This window comes from Gasterosteus aculeatus, chromosome 18 (assembly GCF_964276395.1).
Source record: "Gasterosteus aculeatus chromosome 18, fGasAcu3.hap1.1, whole genome shotgun sequence".
NCBI lineage: Eukaryota > Metazoa > Chordata > Actinopteri > Perciformes > Gasterosteidae > Gasterosteus > Gasterosteus aculeatus.
In genome coordinates, this window is record NC_135706.1 from 919,415 (window position 1) to 937,059 (window position 17,645).

The 17,645-nt window shown below is 50.9% G+C and overlaps 2 protein-coding genes across 15 annotated transcripts in view; one reads left to right on the plus strand and one right to left on the minus strand.

Annotated features, from left to right (window-relative positions):
- Positions 1-415: 415 nt before the first annotated feature.
- On the plus strand, positions 416-6,459 carry tlr5b (toll-like receptor 5b). 6 transcript variants are annotated; one of them, XM_078093922.1, is made up of 6 exons: positions 416-477; positions 1,114-1,147; positions 1,444-1,618; positions 2,448-4,737; positions 5,537-5,625; positions 5,772-6,459. In XM_078093922.1, the coding sequence occupies exons 3-6, from the start codon at positions 1,469-1,471 to the stop codon at positions 5,997-5,999; spliced, it is 2,757 nt and encodes a 918-aa protein (XP_077950048.1). In that variant the 5' UTR covers positions 416-477; positions 1,114-1,147; positions 1,444-1,468; the 3' UTR covers positions 6,000-6,459. The 6 variants fall into 6 exon arrangements, with proteins under 6 accessions (XP_077950048.1, XP_077950046.1, XP_040016422.2 ...); XM_078093920.1 differs by having other exon boundaries at positions 433-477; positions 1,558-1,618; XM_040160488.2 differs by lacking the exon at positions 416-477 and having other exon boundaries at positions 1,040-1,147.
- A 3,275-nt stretch (positions 6,460-9,734) lies between these two features.
- Positions 9,735-17,645, minus strand: part of disp1 (dispatched homolog 1 (Drosophila)) — a 49,226-nt gene continuing 41,315 nt past the window's right edge. For 6 of the 9 annotated variants that reach the window (XM_078093910.1, XM_078093912.1, XM_078093913.1 and 3 more), the window contains 8 exons: positions 17,584-17,613; positions 17,122-17,245; positions 16,605-16,897; positions 14,202-14,296; positions 13,901-13,998; positions 12,226-13,815; positions 11,876-12,142; positions 9,735-11,793 (listed from right to left, as the gene is read on the minus strand). In XM_078093910.1, coding sequence (XP_077950036.1) covers positions 10,117-11,793; positions 11,876-12,142; positions 12,226-13,815; positions 13,901-13,998; positions 14,202-14,296; positions 16,605-16,897; positions 17,122-17,245; positions 17,584-17,613 — 4,174 coding nt within the window. In that variant the 3' untranslated portion in view covers positions 9,735-10,116. The remainder of the gene's footprint in view (positions 11,794-11,875; positions 12,143-12,225; positions 13,816-13,900; positions 13,999-14,201; positions 14,297-16,604; positions 16,898-17,121; positions 17,246-17,583; positions 17,614-17,645) is intronic. The other 3 variants (XM_078093916.1, XM_078093915.1, XM_078093918.1) reach the window with 1 other exon arrangement.

Consider the following 17,645-nt stretch of genomic DNA (forward strand, 5'->3'; position numbering starts at 1 on the left):
TAACAATTCCTGCAAAATGTATTTATTTTAATTGTGTAATTACTTACTTGATGAAATCCCTTAAAATGTCATTCACTTAATTCAGATTACACATTATCTTGAGTCACATAATAGTTTCACTTCAGATTGGTAGTACACTTCCTCGAGGTGTCACTCGGGCATAATCAGGACATTTTGAGGTAGTATTTCAAAATGAAAGCCCTTCAAAATCTCATTAATAAGTAAACTTCCTCATATTTTCCGATTTGATTTTAAAGGAAAAGGTCCATAGTTACATAATCATTTTACTTCAGATTAATATTACACTGCGCCAGAGCTCCACTCATCACGACATTATAACGTTGAAATTAAAAATAAAATCCGTCTACCGACTCATCAATGAAGTTACGTTGCGCTCAGTTTGCACGCTGCTACCGTAATGCCTGGTGTGCGCGCGCACCGCCGGTTGACCGCAGTGCACCGCCCGCAGCGACACAGGTTCGACCCTCTCTGCATTACATTATTATATATTATTATTATCTGTAAACCAGCGTCAGGAATGACTTGTTGTGGCTTGTTTGAACGTGTTTGGTTGTTTAGTCATTGACGTGTACGCGGATCGTTGTGTTCGCGTCCCGACGCGCTGCTGTGATACAAGTTATTAGCCAACGCAGCCCCCCTTTAACTTCAGTATTATTGAGTGATATGACGTCGGTGCACGCGGTCTATCTGAACACATATATGTAATAAATATGTGCTAGGTTTTAAAGTTGGTAGGAATCATCATTATTATTCAGCACCACAGTTCCTTAAAGTTGGAGGTTTGAAACAATAATTGTGGTGGTTGGCATGTGGAGTCCTGTAGCGCATTTCTTGTTCTACCTAAAAGCTCTGTGCATATTTCATTGCATTGCACCACATTCAAGGCACCGATGCGTTTGGACTGACAGGGATCAAGTCAACGCATCAATCATGACAGAGATGAGTCTTCACTGAGAAACCTTCCATCCAGTTTTCTGCTTGTTTTTATTGATGTGATGTAACTGTGTGGACCTGCTAGTGTCCCTCCATCATTGGGATGTCCAGGCGATTCTTTTACAAAGAAACGACAGTGATTCATATGTTTCCCACCAGGAGGAGACCAGAGAGCCTCCTCATGGGACAGCAGGTAGGATTCTATTTGACCAAAGTTCCCTCATCAGTTTAATTCACAGCATAAAATATGACAAACACAGATAAAATACCCAGTAAAGTGCTTGTCGGAGGAGCTCTCAGGGTCCAAGCTGCAGTCCAACGCAGCTCGCATGACGAAGACTTGAATTACACCCACATTTCCCATAGTGCACTTGGCAGCGTCTATCCAGCTTTGTGCAGCCAGACTTTATAGAAAGCTCGTCCGAACCCACTGAAGACTCGTGGTAAACCTTTAACTATTTTGGTGTTGCATGTTTGATACCTTTACAGAAATCTTGCATTAAATCCTTCTGGGATGTTCGCTGAAATTGATTGGACAGCCGTACGAGAACATTCTCCATTCATTCACCGGCCGCCACTGATGTTTACTGTCCTTTTGGACAGTTGTTCGGCTGAGGACAGGATGTGGACACTTCAGCTGGCTTTCATCGGGTTATGCCTACAGGTACGTGTCCAGCCGTGGGACTGCTGCTCGGTCATTGAACTGAGGTCTTGTCAAACTAAACAGTCAGAAGAGAATATTCACAAATGGATTAATACAAATCTAAAGGAAATCTAATTTAGAAAAAGAAAAATCAGAGAATCGTGTTGCTACCCACTCGCGTCTCTATCATGAATAGGAAACTGCTACCACCTGGTGGTTAGCTTAGCTTAGCACAAAGACTTCAAACTCTGGGAAACTGCTGGGCTGTGGTCAAATAGTAAAATGTTAATATGACCTCCCAACTTCTGACCTTAAGCACTTGACCTATGAGGAAACCGCCCCAGGCTTTAGGAAAGGTGGGAAGGGGAATTGACGAGGAGTAAAGAAAAGACAGAGACTGGGACGACACGTTGCCAAATGACCCAATGAAGAAGCCCTGAATGGACCTTTCCTTCCCTTTAGAGAATCCAGCTGGTCATGACGGCATTTAGACTCCTGCTCCTTCAACGCCACAAGAACCTTGTTGAGCAGAACTGGTGCTGCTGTTCACCGCTAGTCTGTCTTTCTCCAACAGGAATAAATGATGCCGGCCAGCTCTTCTAAAGCCCACTAATCTATTTAAACTTTAAATCTTTTAAAAGTTTTTTTAAAGACTTTTTTTAAAAGGCTTCATCAGTCAATACCCGTTTTGACTCGTAATGCTACATATGCTAAGCTAAGCTGCTGGTTCCCGCTGCATATTTACCGTACTGATCAATCTTGCATTTAATATTGAGCCGTAAAGTAAATAAGAAACACATTTACTAAAACAATGCACAACAATAAAGTAATGCACTGCACCTACCCGCAGGTATCAACTTGCTACCCATCATGCACTCTGACCGGACTCATGGCTGACTGCATTTCGCAGCAGCAGCACTGGGTTCCTGCTCTGACTCCCAACATCACCCACCTCTACCTGGAGTTGAACTACATCAGTGAGATTAACAGCAGCTCGCTCAGCAGCTACGACCAGCTGCAGCAGTTAGATCTGGGCATGCAGAGAGTGCCGCTCGTCTTACGGAACAACGCTTTCCTCCGCCAGAGGAGATTGACAAAGTTGGTCCTTGCGGCCAATAATCCCCTTCAGCTGGAGCCGAGGGCTTTTGCAGGACTCTTCAAATTACAGGAACTGGATTTGAGTTCCTGCGGCTTGGGGGACTCCATACTAGCAGACAGCTATCTGCAGCCACTCTGGTCCTTGGAAACACTCAACCTCGACAGAAATGGAATCGTGAGTGTTCGACCAGGACTCTTCTTCTCAAGACTTACAAAGTTGACACAGTTGAACCTCAAACTGAATCAGATTGAACAAATGTGTGAAGATGATCTCGTTGGATTCCGGGGAAAATACTTCAAACTCCTAAATTTGCATTCAAATAAATTGTACATCGGTTTTAGTGACAGCTTTGACTGGGAGAGATGCGGGAACCCTTTCAGAGAGATCGGTTTTGGGACCCTTGACTTATCCACCAATTCATTTAGCGTGGACAGAGCCAGACAATTCTTCAGAGCAATAAATGGCACTCCGATCGCTAACCTCACCATCTCTGGAGGCATGGGCAAAGGCTTCTCACACAGCAACCTGCCTGACCCAGACGAGGGCACATTCCAAGGCCTCGCGACCAGTTCTGTTATCCAGCTTGATCTCTCTAATAACTATATATATTCTTTGCAGAGGGCTTTTTTAAGTCCGCTACAGGACGCGGTCATTATTAATATTTCCAAGAACAAAATCAATCAGATTCAAAGAAACGCCTTCAACGGTCTTCAAGGACATTTGCGAATGCTCGTCCTGTCCGAAAACCTCTTGGGGGAAATACACTCTCACACGTTCAGCAATCTCACAGACCTGCGGGTGTTGGATTTATCTTACAACCACATCGGCGTTTTAGGATACAACGCATTCAGCGGCCTCCCAAGATTACGAGCGTTGTATCTGACGGGAAATTCCCTGCGAGTCCTGGGTTCTCCGACGCCGCTACCAAATCTAGATTATCTACTCCTGGGCGACAATAAACTGCAATCTCTTTTTGGAATCAGTGAATTTGGCAACAACAGTATCCACGTAGACGTTGTAGACAACCGATTGACTAACTTGCAGGACGTTTATGATATTTCAGCTCATTTCAATCGTCTCAAGAATTTCTTCTACGGGGGAAACATCATCAAGCATTGCATAATCACTCCGCAAGTCACAGTACCTCGTAATAATAGTTTACAAATCCTGGATCTTCACGACAGTTCCCTAAACACCATCTGGGCGCAGGGGCAGTGCCTCAACCTTTTCCATAGTTTAGAAAATCTTCTCGGTCTTAATTTGAGCCTCAACTCCCTGTCGACTCTCCCACCAGGGGTTTTCCGCGGCCTCGGCTCGATCATAGAGATCGACCTCTCGTCCAATGCTCTGACCTATCTGCAGCCGGACATCTTTCCGCTCGGCCTGATAAGACTCGACCTCTCTAACAACTTTCTGGCCTCCCTGGACCCAGAGACTTTTCGGTCTCTGAGCTTCCTCGGCCTGGCTGGGAATCGGTTCCACTGTGACTGCAGTCTGGAGAGCTTCACCAGGTGGCTGAATGCGACGAATGTAACCTTCCTCAGCCCGGTTGAGGAGTACAGGTGTGAGTTTCCAGACGCTCTCCGCAATCTTCCACTGCTGGATTTCTCTGCGGTGGTCGAACCGTGCGTGGAAGACGACGAAAAGGCCGTCCAAGGACTTAAGTTTGCTCTCTTCATCTTGTCCACTCTCGTGATACTCGCCGTGGTCGTCGGCGGGATCGCCTACGCCCGTCTCCGAGGGCGCATATTCATCATCTACAAAAAGGTGGTTGGCAGGGTCCTGGAGGGCCCGAAGCCGCCGCCTCCCGTGGACCAAGTGCAGCACGATGCCTTCCTCTGCTTCAGCGACACCGACTATGACTGGGTGGAGGCCGCTCTGCTCAAGAAGCTGGACAACCAGTTTTCGGAGGAAAACATGTTCCACTGCTGTTTCGAGGCCAGAGACTTCCTGCCAGGCGAGGATCACCTGTCCAACTTCAGAGATGCCATCTGGGGCAGCAGGAAGACCGTGTGCGTTGTCACCAGGGAGTTCCTGAAGGGTAAAGTCTTTTTACTTTTAGTTGTAGTAACAGGCACAAGGCTTTGACGTCTGCTTCAGTTTTGGCCGTGAAATATTTTCTTTCAAGGAACATTTTGAGAGATGAAGTAATCGACGGACCCTTTAGACCAGGGGTGCTCAGTACGTCGATCGCGTCGATCTCAAAGGCAGTACTAGTCGATCCCGTGCCATCGGTAAAAATGCGGGAGATGACCGAAACTAATGCTAATGCTAATTAGCGATCCTTGCTTACTAACGGACGCATTTAATTCCAAAGCAGCCCAGGCTGACTGCAGTAAGGTAACGACCAAGAATGTGACGTTTCCTCCTTCTGACAGATGAGAGGTTCGTTGTGTTCTACTATTTACCGGTCCCGCCCCCGTCAGCCGGCACGGAGGGGGGTCGATCGCCATGACCCGGTCAGTTGAAAAGTAGCTTGCGAGCCGGAACAGTGTGAGCACCCCTGATTTAGACGGAGCCCAGCAGCCTCCATGTTGCCAGCTTTTATGACAAGTTAAGCCAAAGCTCTGCTGGATGTGGCTTTTTTCTTGACATCCAATTATCTCCAAGAAACTCAATTAGTGCTTTTTTCAAAAACGTCGAACCGCTGCGCAGTGTGAGGGTTTAAGCTGCGGCGGCGAGGAAACACGTGGCTTCTAAAAGAGGTTGAAGCAAAAGTTGACTTTTGGAGAAACACATATTATTATGTATTTGTTTTACACACGATTACTCCTCTTTTACTGCTTTGTGAAAAGACAAAGGCGGAGGTTGCAGAAACTAACCGGGTGGTGTCTCTCTAGACGGTTGGTGCTTGGAGGCGTTCACTCTGGCCCAGAGCCGGATGCTGGAGGAGCTGACCAACGTGCTGATCGTGTTGGTGGTGGGGAAGGTCTGTAAAGCTGCTTCTATCTTCACGTACAAAAAATAGAAATCATGTGTGATTTTGAGAATAACTGAATGTTAAATTATCGTTGCTACACAGAAGGCTGAAAGCTGCCGTTTTTGACCTTTGTCTCCGTTTTTATCCGACTGAAGGTGGCGCACTACCAGCTGATGAGGTACAAGGCGGTCAGAGCTTTCGTCCAGAGGAGAGAGTACCTCACCTGGCCGGAGGACCCTCAGGACCTGGAGTGGTTTTATGAGCGCCTCGTCTCACAGATGCTCAAAGACACCAAGTTGAAAAAGGTTGCCGAGGAGCCCGACAGGGGACCTGCTGATGAGGACGGCGTCCAGCTCCAGGCTATCAGAGCCGCCGCTGTGTGAACTCCTGCCTCCTGTTGAAGAAAGACTCGCTGCTGGGATGAGGACCAAGTGCCCCCTGCAGGGGAGAACGAGTATTACCAGCTTCAGAGGAAGGGAAGGCAAAGACAGACTTATGCAGAACCTCTTCGGCCCTGAACATTTGTAGGTAATCAGATAATCTGTGGTAAAAAATTCCAATTATGTATAATTCCTTTTTTTCATGTGGATCTTTGGTCATTGTCCAATTTTACAGCATTACATGTCAATGATAAGAAGTTATGTTGTTGGAATTATTGTGTTGACTGGATTAAATGTTTCTGATTATTGATTTATAACTAATATGCATCTGCTAATCGCAAATATAAAAAAATTCTAATAAGAAATATACGTAATATATAAATATAAGAGTACAAATAAGTCAATTTTGCAGATTTGTATATCAAATGCTTGTGTGCACAAATAAACCAATTGGGGGTCAGTATGTAACTCTGTCCTTCACTGTCAGCAGAACACGTCCGTGTCCTCACGCCACTAAAAACAAAACTAAAAAAACTATTAACATCTGGATCCAGAGGGAAGAAGTAAGAAACATTCATAGGAAGTTATGCTCCAATTGGACCAAATTTGTTGATTTTGAATTCCTGAGCAATAAGACTTCTTCTATTTGAAACACTAACATTGCTCCTCAGCGGTCTTCAACTTCTACTGAGGCTTTGTTCTTATTAACAGCCTGAGGGATGAATGCTGACACATCTGTACGGTTCATCGTACGCTCTCTAGTGTCTGCAAAGGGTTATTTTATTTATTAAAGGGGAACTCCTTTTGTGTTCCTAGATCATGTATAAAAATGGAGAAAAGCTGAAATAAACCTTTTTTCCAGGAATGCTGCTACAATTTTATTGTGTATAACAATAAAAAATACTTCTACCAGCCGGCTGTGGGGCAGCTACGGACAAACAAGGGTTCAGAAGCGAAGTGAAACCAATCCAATAATTAATGTCAGTATTGAAGAGAGTTCCTGTGTATTTTCATGGTTACATCACTCAGTAAATCCAATCAACAGGAGAAGTTTTAGCTGCTAAACTCTGCCGCCGCAGCTTCGGTTCATTTCTACAGACGTTTAAATGATCGACGTGTCATTTCCTTTGTAAATCACTGTGAGGTTCCTGGTTGGCTGAAAGGAGCCTTTTGCACTTGCACTTGTGTCACCACTAGAGTGCGTACACAGAGGGGGGGTCGGTTGCCCTCCTGTGTGGTTTCATACACCGTCAGACGGGTCCATCCGTCCCCCGGCACAGGGGGGGATGTGGGGGTCAGCAGGTTGTTCTTTCATTCCAGCTGCGTGTCTGAAAGCAGGAAGCCGCTGGGCAGAGCGAGCGCTTCCGTCCTGTTGGCCGCCGGCCCGCTCGCAGCCTTTATGAGCCAGCTGCTGGGAACATTACGGCCTCCTGCTGCTTCTACGCGGGACGGTCCGTTAATCTGAGCCCGGTGCAGGTTCACATCCGCCTGACCTCAGGTCTGCCACTACTTTACACTTCCTGGGATTTACCCGTTCTGGATTTCCAACATGTTCATATGCAGCATGTAGTGGGCCTCATTTGGATGATCCATGAGCTATAGGAAGCCCCCCCCCCCCCAGAGGCCTTCTGTGAATGCAATGAATACACCATTCAAATGGACAAACATCTTTCCCACACCGAGTCCATTTCGTCTTTACCAAACTAACCTCCAGAGTCATGCAGGTTGTTAAGAGTGGGATCCAACAAGCTCCTTCGGGGCCCGTGTGGGGGCCCGTGTGGGGGGCCCACTGCAGGCTCCTCTACCCCTGATAAGGGGGAAATTGGGGCCCTTAATGATTTATGTTGAGGGAAATGAGCAATAGATGCATTTTTTTAATGTGTGCCAAGATCAAAAAACTAGTTAATGTAGTTGACGATAAATTTCAAGAAATAAAATAATTCATTCTTTAAGGACATTTATTCTAAATAAATAAATAAATGTTTTTGCCTTTGATTTTTAATTGTCTTTTCAGATGAATTGGTTTTTTTTTTAATGTTTCAAGGCTCGTTGGGTTAAACGAGAATAAACCGTGTCTCTGTCCTCCAGCAGCAGCTCCCCCGACATCTAATTTGGAAAGTGGGAATAAATGTTTACCTTGTAAACAAGCTCGCCGTCCTCTTCAGTTATTTCGGGCCAGAACGCGCATGTCCGCCTGCGGGAAGCGTCAAACGCTGCCCTCAAGGACGCGGCTAATGTTTGACCTCCACCAGCTCAAACAGTTACAGGGATCCTGAGGGACGGGACTCTTCTGCAGGGAGGAGGAGGAGTGTGAACACAAGCTGATCTCTGTGAGGCAAAGATGGTGTTTCCTTCAACACAGGAGCATGAAGCGAGCCCGTGTGGCGCTGCACGCTCACGTGTCGCGTCTTCTATTTGTGGAAGTGCGTTCTGGGGTTGAGGGCCAGATGGGGACGAGAAGGAGCAGAAGCTCGGCGGTACTTCTCTGCGACACCATCGAGGCCTCACGCTGCAGCTGAATCCTCCTCCTCCTGCTGCTCGGAGCCACGCGGAGATGAAATCAGATGTCTGACCTCAGAGAAGCGATGTGGGATCTCTAGATTTATTCCTCCAGACTTCTATTGAAAATCTGCAGTTGAATTTTGAGCCACATGAGGGAACCTGAAGGTCCAGAATCTGAAAAGCAAACATGCTTTTGAGACTAAATGTATTTATTGTGTGTCAGGCATTTAGATTTTCAGCAGTGCATTAAACACACTGATATACGCCTGATTAATGTCTTCAAATGTCTGGTCACCTGTTCTAGATAATAGTTGAGGTGAAGATGGTAAAAAATGTGTGAACATAATTCACGCAATAATCTCCTGCTCACACGCTTCACAGAGACCTCTTGACCTCTTGTGAAGGTTTGTCATTATTCAAAAAAGGGTGTCGCTGGAAGACGAATAAGCTGCGAGGACTGTGGAACCCTCTGAGACCAGATCCAGTGCAGCCGAGCAAACAGGTGGTCGGGAGGGATTCAGCAGCAGAGAGCGAGACAGAGGTCAGAGGGGTCACAGCAGGAAGGAGGGGGGTTGAACTGTCCCTCGTTGAGTCCCACTCCCTTTGTGTCCCCACACACTCCTCAGAGAAATGTGTCCCTTTCACAGCTGGATGCCAACTGTCTGACAGATGTTGGCACGGCTCTGACGGACCTGCGTGGGTTTGTCCCCAAAGAGTCCTCCGTCATCCAGCCTCTCGTATTGTTTCCAGCTGATTAAAAGGCTGAACGTGATCAATGGCCTGGAAACGTTTAATAAATCGAGTCATAAAGCGGCTCCTGTCAACGGGTCGGACAGTCAGGAGACTTTCATTGGAGGTGTGTATCTGACGCACTGCTGGCCGGCTCGCCTCATTCTTGGACTTTAGTTTTCTCCTCGTAATGAAAGCAGGAACTTACACTGTTAATGCAGCTTCTAAAATGATTATAGTTACACGTTTCATGTTTAGAAATGCTGACATTTGTATCTACTGGTGCTGATCAGGTCTGCCTGGGCCTGAAGAGGCTCCGCCCACTAAGTGCAGCCGCCGACCTCAGGCCCGATGGAACCGGTAGCCCTGAAGAGGCCGGCGGTTAGAAGCCGATGAATGATCGGAGCGGACGGATGTGCTTCAGGATGCAGAGACAGGGTGTGTGTGTGTGTGTGTGTGCGCGCGCACCAAACAGTGGACAATGAGAGACAACTGGACCAAAGGTGATAAAATAAAATGTACTTTATTCACACAGTACATCTTTTATCTGAGGCATGAGGACAGGATTGAACACTCGGCTCCGACGGGGAAAAAAGCCCTTTTAGAAACGTGGCACGTTTTCCTTCCGGCTGATTAGACTTATCAGGTCGGTGTGAAGGGAGGCTGTGCGAGTACGTTAAACACTTTTGGGGAAACACCGTGTTTTCCCTCGATGACGTATCTTTAGCGACCCATAATGTGGCACGTAGCCACCTGCTGAGCGAGCAGATGTATCGAGTAGGTCCGTGCTGCTTTGTGGAGCACCTTGAGGCACTTGGTGCAAACACTGTGATCGCACACATTGTGTGTCACTCCTTGTGTTTTTACGCTGTAACACAGCGGTTTGTGATCAACATAAGCTCTCAGAAGACGGGTTGGCGGCGGCGGAAGGAGGCGCGCTGGACTCGGACGCTGAGTTGCACTTGACTTTCAACGTCCTGTTGAAGCAGTAGAGCTTCTTGGGGGAGGCGCCGGACGCCCGCCGGCTTCTGGAACTCCTCTTGCACTTTTTGACGCTTTTCAAACCTTTGAGCTTCTCCTGGTTGCCAGAGATCCTACAACAAGCGTCCGTTTGCGGGGGGGGGTCTGTGGACGTGGTGGAGGCGTGCGTATCGCCGCCACTGTCCCCTCCCATCGGCGAGGGGGAGGAGGGGCACAGAGTCTGAGGCCGTGTCGGGGACGCGGTGCTGGCCGTTCGGCTGCCGCCGAGGCTCAGGGCCCCCGCCTCGTGTGCCTGGTCGTGCTCGTGTCCGACGGGCTCGGAGGGGGGGGTCGGGTCCACGTCGTGGGTCAAAGCCGCGGCGGTGGACCCCTGCTCTCTGCTAGAACCAGCCTGCAGGGTTGCCTTGTGGACGCAATACTTCCTGAAATGGCAGCTGTGGGCAGGTCCTTGCCTGGGGGGCACTACTCTCCCCTGTGAGCAATGGTGGAAATGGGTGGGGAGGCAGTGGACATAGTGCATACGGCACTCTGTGTGGGCCGGGTCCAGGTCTGTGGGGAGCAGAGGTGGGTGTTGTGAACCCTGGGTCTTTCCTGAGAGCTGTGGGGGGGGCGGGCAGGAAGCAGTGTCCTTTGGAGGTGGAGCACAGTGGCAGGTCCACCACTGAGGCTGGTGATGAGCAGGACAGGGCTCCCCGCAGGCGCCGTTAGCATTTTGAGCGCACTGGACCCTGGAAGGCCCGGTTCTACCGCCCCCCGCTTGGCTCTCGTGGTGGGAGTGAGAGCCCGGGGCGTCGCGTGGCTGAGGACCCTCCTCCTGCTGCTCCTCACCTTCAGGCTTCTGACCCGAGGCCAGGGGCTCCAACTCATAATGCTCCACCTCCCCGTCGCTGTTACCCAGCTGGTACTTTCCGAGGCTGGAGCCTTTCCCTCGAGGTGAGGGGCATGTGGACGTGACCTCGGAGAACACCTGACACTGCATCTTCTTGGGAAGGGGGATCTGGCCACAGGTCCCCTGGGGCCCCAGGCAGCGGCACATGCACTGAAAGAAGAAGGTGGCAAAGGCCCAGCTGATGCACATGATCAGCATCATGAACGTGCCCAGCTGGGTGTAGGCCAGGACGGTCGAGGGCATCATCATGGCCCCCGCGACAAAGGTGGTCAGCGCTGCCATGGCGATGGCAGAGCCCATGCGGCTGAGGGAGAAAATCACCTTTCCATCGCGATCGGGCTCAGGGGCGAGCCGGTAGGCCACGCCGTAGTGGACGGCGAAGTCCACGGAGAGCCCAACCGCGACGGATATGGTGACGGACTCCAAGATGTTGAGCTCCCAGCCGAGGAGCACCAGGGAGCCCACCGTCACGAAGATGGTGCCGGCGATCGACAGGATGGCGTACAGACTGATGATGACATTCCAGGTGGTCAGCAGCATCACGCTGAAGGCCACGGCCACAGACAGCGCCATGGCAACCAGGGTGCCGTCCGATAGGCTGTCCTGGAGGTCGTAGAACTCCAGGTTGCTGATGAACCAGCCGTGGCTGAGGCCTGCCGGAGCGTACCGCAGCTCCTCGGCGATCCAGGCGTCCACCTGCATGACAAACACCACCATTAACGTTAGCAGAACCAAAGCATTTAGATGAACCATGCTGCCACTGCATTGTTTCTACTACCTCCAGGTAGAAGTGGTACATCTTCTCATAGGCCAGGGTGAAGAGGTAGGTGCTCTTGAACTCCAACACTATGGCTCTAATGGTGTCATTGATGTCGAATCGAGGTCCAGGGGTCTTGCTGTCCAGATGGTAGTTGGTACTCCGGTCCAGCTCCATGATGGCCCTCTTGATGCACAGCTCAAACACTTCCTGCTTGTAGGGGAAGGTGGACTGACTGCAGCAGGGGTATACGGAAGGCTCAGGTTCACAGTCCTGGTTCTCCATCCACTGTTGAAAGAAAGAGGGAGTTGAAGTTCATTGTATTCAGTGACCCTTTCAGGACTGTACATGTAAAAATGTGTCCTACTGACCTGTTTGAACGTCTCAATGAAGCAGCTGGTGAAGTCCTGCTCCTCTGACTGGAACACAAAGCTCTGATTTCTCAGCTTCTGGCAGAAGTTGAGAATCCACTGCTGAGAAGCCCGACTGGCAATGTTGAAGCTGCTGTCGAGCATCAGCTTTCCTTTGTTCTTTGGGTTCAGGGGGTCGCCGTTGTCCACAGGCAACACGCCCCAGATGATGGTGATTGGCATGTGGAGGTCCTCGCCGTGATGAACCCTCTCGAACATGAAGAGCTTCTTGTACTCGGCGTCGTAGCGCTCGAACGGGTGCGAGGAGCGGAACACCTGAAACTCGGCCAGCTCCAGAGACGGCAGCTTCATCTTCGGGTTGACGCAAACCACATAGGCCCCGCCCACGGTGATGGCGAGGAACCAGAAGAGCCACAGGTAGCGCAGTTTGATGACGACGCAGGGCAGCACCTTCTCGAAGAAGGTCTGGGAACCTTCGGAGACGGTGGACAGGCAGTCGTTGGCCTTCTGACAGAGACCCGCCCAGAACGTCCGGGTGCAGCAGCCCCGTTGCTGCTCCGCAGGCTTGGCGCAGGGGAACAGGCTGGGCAGGTAGCGTTCGTGTAGCACCACCACGGCCGGCAGCCAGGTCACCATGAGAATGTAGTTCACCAAAATGGCGGTGCCCGCGTAGACACCGAAGCAGCGTATGGCGGTGATGTTGCTGACGTAGTTGGCGTAAAAGGCGGCGGCGGTGGTGAAGCTGGTGACGAACATGGACAGCGCGGCGTGCTGCAGCGTCACACCGACCGTCTCGGACAGCTCGGCGCGCGGCTTGTCGAACTTGGTGTAATTCCACACATCGCAGAGCACGAAGGCGTCATCGGCGCCGATGCCGACCAGGATGATGAGGGCTGTGAGGTTCATGAAGGGGAAGAACTCAAAGTTGAAGACCAGTCGGTACAGGAAGTAGGACACGATCAGCGAACTGATGATGGCTATTATCGTCATCAAAGTGATGAACACGGAGCGCGTGTACACGCACATGACCAGCAGGACGATCACTATGGCTATGGCGGGGTACACGGTGTCCGTGAGCAGGTAGTCCTGGAACAGGTCGTGTTTGATCCCAAACTCGATCCCCGTGACCGTGGTGATGCCGTCTGACGAATTCCAGTTCTCAAAATTGTCCAAGTAGATGTTCATCATGGACTCGCCTTTCTCTGTGGGCGAGAAGAGCATGCTGTGCTTGAGCACGGACGGGGGGAACTCCAGGCTCTTGGGACTGAGGAAGTCTTTGTCCACCAGGAAGTGGAGGATCTGGTAGACGGCGTTGTACTTGGTGCACTTCCGGGGCACGCTGCCACACTTGAGCTGGTCTTTGCGGCGCAGGGCCATGTCCCAGCAGTCGGGTCCCAGCGTGCCGTTGTGGTAGTGCTTGGCGCACGATCGCAGAATCTTGAGCGTGTGAGTCACGTCGCGCTCTGTGATCTTCTGACAGGACGACCTGTTGGTGAGGACGGCGACGTAGTTGCCGAGTGTCCAGCTCGGACAGCAGGAGGCGTCATTGGTGCGCTGGCACAGACTCCAGTAGTCGCGGTGGGAACGCACCTGACAACGGCAGAAAAGGTGAATTAAGCGAGAAAATGAAATCCTGTTTCATCAGCTGTATGGAGCATTGTGCTGCAATACGCACCCTCGAGTTGTCCAGATTACACATAGATTTGATGGCCTGAATGCTCCACAGGTTCTTCCCCTCAGCTGATGTGAACACCAGTCTAGAGTAACGGTCACCTGCATGAGCAAAGGCCTTTGTTACTCAATTGGGAAAACCATTGGGAAGGTCAATTGTTCTCCTAGGTCCTAAACAATCTCATTGTTGATCTCTGTCACACACACACACTATCGAGCATCATTTGAGTTTACCCAGGATGCTTTGGGGCTGCTCAGGGAGCTCCCCGGTCTGAATTGAATTGGTGTCATTTGCGTGTTCTTACTTGGCACATCACAGAAGAACTCTTTACTGAAGTCCCACTCTGCTTGTCGTTTGTCTCTATCACTGTGGTCCTTGGGCCACCTGGGTTCGTGGTGACTAATACAGCCATAGAAGAAGAAACAGAAGGTTAGCCCTGTAAACATTACTTGGGGGTTGCCAAAATACCACAGATGGAATGTCATGTTTGGCTTGGAACTACAATCTGTGCCTTGCAGTCGTGTGGAAGGTTCCGTTCATGTGAGAGGGTCCAGCAAACTGTAGGAACATTTATTGCTGCTTGCTCAAGAACCTCGTCATTATATTTGGATGCCACCGAGTCCTCGGTCTACTCGGGAGCCTTAGTTTGCAGTTTCTTTTGCCATCCCCATCTGGGATGAACATATAGACGTCTATGGGAGCAGAGGAGTCGCCCCCTGCTGGTCACTACAGAGAAGTAGAGTCATTTCCTCATAGACTTCTATGGGAGCAGAGGAGTCGCCCCCTGCTGGTCACTACAGAGAAGTAGAGTCATTTCCTCATAGACGTCTATGGGAGCAGAGGAGTCGCCCCCTGCTGGTCACTACAGAGAAGTAGAGTCATTTCCTCATAGACTTCTATGGGAGCAGAGGAGTCGCCCCCTGCTGGTCACTACAGAGAAGTAGAGTCATTTCCTCATAGACGTCTATGGGAGCAGAGGAGTCGCCCCCTGCTGGTCACTACAGAGAAGTAGAGTCATTTCCTCATAGATGTCTATGGGAGCAGAGGAGTCGCCCCCTGCTGGTCACTACAGAGAAGTAGAGTCATTTCCTCATAGATGTCTATGGGAGCAGAGGAGTCCTGTCCCTGGCACGATGCTTAAAGAAGCATTAATGGCCTCCTCCCCCCTCTTAATGTGTCTTTAATGAGCTCACTATCACAACATTTGGCATCAATTTCCAGGTCAGCTGTAACGGTTCCCAGTTTGTGTTTCGGGGTTTAATGCCCCCCTCCTGCAGTTAACATATAACTTCCCCTGAGTTGTATCCTTACACCCTGCGTCTCCCCGTCGTGAGAGCCGGGTCGTGACGTAATAATCCTAATAGTGGATCTGACTGAGCGGGGGGGTCCCGGAGAACGGTGTGTGTTAAGGGAGCCGGTGAGGATTAGGGTCCAGTGTAGACAGGAGGTTTGTCTTTGGGGGACGAGAGCCGGAGGGCAGCGTAATCAGCGGGTTGACAGACAGAAGGGGGGCGGGGGCCGGGGCGGGGACAAGGCAGGGATGCTCGCTGACAGCAGCAGAGGCCCCTCTTGTGCCCCCACAATTACATCCGAGGACAGACAGGGAGGACAAAGGGCGCCACAGACGGGGAGGAGGACGCGGCCTCATCAGCACCGTGGGGGGATATGACCTCCCTGCCATGTCAATGTCCCTCATCAGAGACAGCGAGACAAACCCGGCCCTGCGGGTCAAAGATGATTGAAAAAGGAAACCGTAGATGTCGATGAACACAGACACATAAATGTGGGATTATCTTACATTCACTTGGGTTTTCATCAATGGGATGTAGGATTTTAGTCTTAAGACTTAAGGCTGAGCAAACGTGAACCCAGACTCCCTCAGTCCCCCCCCCAGTCCCCATCAGACCTCCCCAGTCCCCCCCAGCCCCCCCCCCAGTCCCCATCAGACCTTCCCAGTCCCCCCCCCCCCCAGTCCCCATCAGACCTCCCCAGACTCCCCCAGACCCCCTCAGTCCCCCCCAAACTCCCTAAGCCCCCCCCAGTCCCCCTCAGTCCCCATCAGACCTCCCCAGACCCCCTCAGTCCCCATCAGACCTCCCCAGTCCCCCTCAGTCCCCCCAGCCCCCCCCCCCAGTCCCCATCAGACCTCCCCACACCCCCCCTAGACCCCCTCAGTCCCTCCCCAGACCCCCTCAGTCCCTCCCAGTTCCCCTTAGACCGCCATCAGAGAATGGTTCATCTTTCTGACGGGACTCTGTTCTGATGTCTCACTGGTCCAAAGCGGAGAAGACGTCTACAGTCCAAACCTTGTGAACACTGAGGGAACCCTAAAGGGAGAAGCTGAAGACAACAACTCCCATGATCCCACGCTCCTTCAGGACAAAGACCAAACACTGCCGCCTTTTGGAATGTGGCTTGGATGGAGAGGAACGAACATACTGTGAGTTTAACCAGAGAGAGGGACACAGGGACACGGGGACACAGACTGGCTCTTGATCAGAGGACACATCTTCTATTGTGCATTCCTTTTCTTTCAGTGGTCAACAGAATCCTCACCCTCCTTTGTGGCTGTTGAAACGCCCCCCCAGTTTAAGGGGGGCGGTGGTGGTGGATCATGAATCTACGTTCAGTAAATGAGTACATGAAGAAGAAGGATGACAGTAATTACAGATGTTGGAATAGTGGGAGGAGACGTGTGCCACGTTACTTTTTGGCCTGCTCATCAGCGTATTTGAAGGGGTAGTTGGCCAGCGTGGCCTTGTAGCCGGTGTTCTTCACCATGTTGTTCCATGTGACCAGTCGCTGGCCAATGGCTGTTCCCCGTGGCTCAAAACCCTTTTGGGGAACAAAGACAGCAAACGGCAGGAGAAACAAGTTTACATGAATGCGAGCCAGTGGTGCACAAACAACCCGAGAGCAACAAGCTGACATCCCTTTGTAATGATGATGTAAGAGCATAGACAGGAAGTGGACCAGTGAAGCTGTGGCAGCCGTCAGGTCCTGAGGAAAATCAAATGGAACTTCTGTCCATTACCACGAGCTGGACAACACATGCAGCGCCGTCACCTCTTTCAACTTAAAAATAGCTGAGTCAGACTTATGAACAGGATTCTTTCTGGAGCTGGAATCAGACAGAAGTAGCAGCCGTTTCACGCCGGCGTGTATTCTCTCTAATCCGCGCATGCCGTCGCTGCCTCGGCTTGGTCCACCTGCGCCGTACTCACCAGCAGTGGGTCGGAGAAGTCGGGCAGGTCGGGCACCAGGATGCCTACGAGGGCACACACCACGATGAGCACCGTGCACACGCCCAGCACCACCACGGGCCAATCGGCTATCAGCTCGGCGTAGCTGCAAACAGGAAGGGAGTGTGTGAAGGCGGCGACGTCAGTTATCAGTGTCAAAGATCTAGTCCGGCCAAACCCATCACTGTGGGACGTATGTGGTGCTATTTGGACCTGAACCGCCATAAGAGCACAGAACAAGCTGCAGAGCTTTAGACAGCCTGCTGGGTGAGGTTCCTGCAGCGATACGGAGGGCCAGGAGGTCCCGGCTGCAGGGACCCCCACCGATAGCGCATGACTCAGAGCTGAGGGATGGCGGCAGCGCGGGGGCAGTGATGGATGGGTGACACAAATGGAATAAAAGAGGAGGAGAGGGAAAGACAGGCAGCTCCTGGCAGCTCTCACCTTTTGGGGAATCGAAAAGGCCTCGGGGGGCTGAAAAACAAAAAGAGGGAGATAAGTCAGGC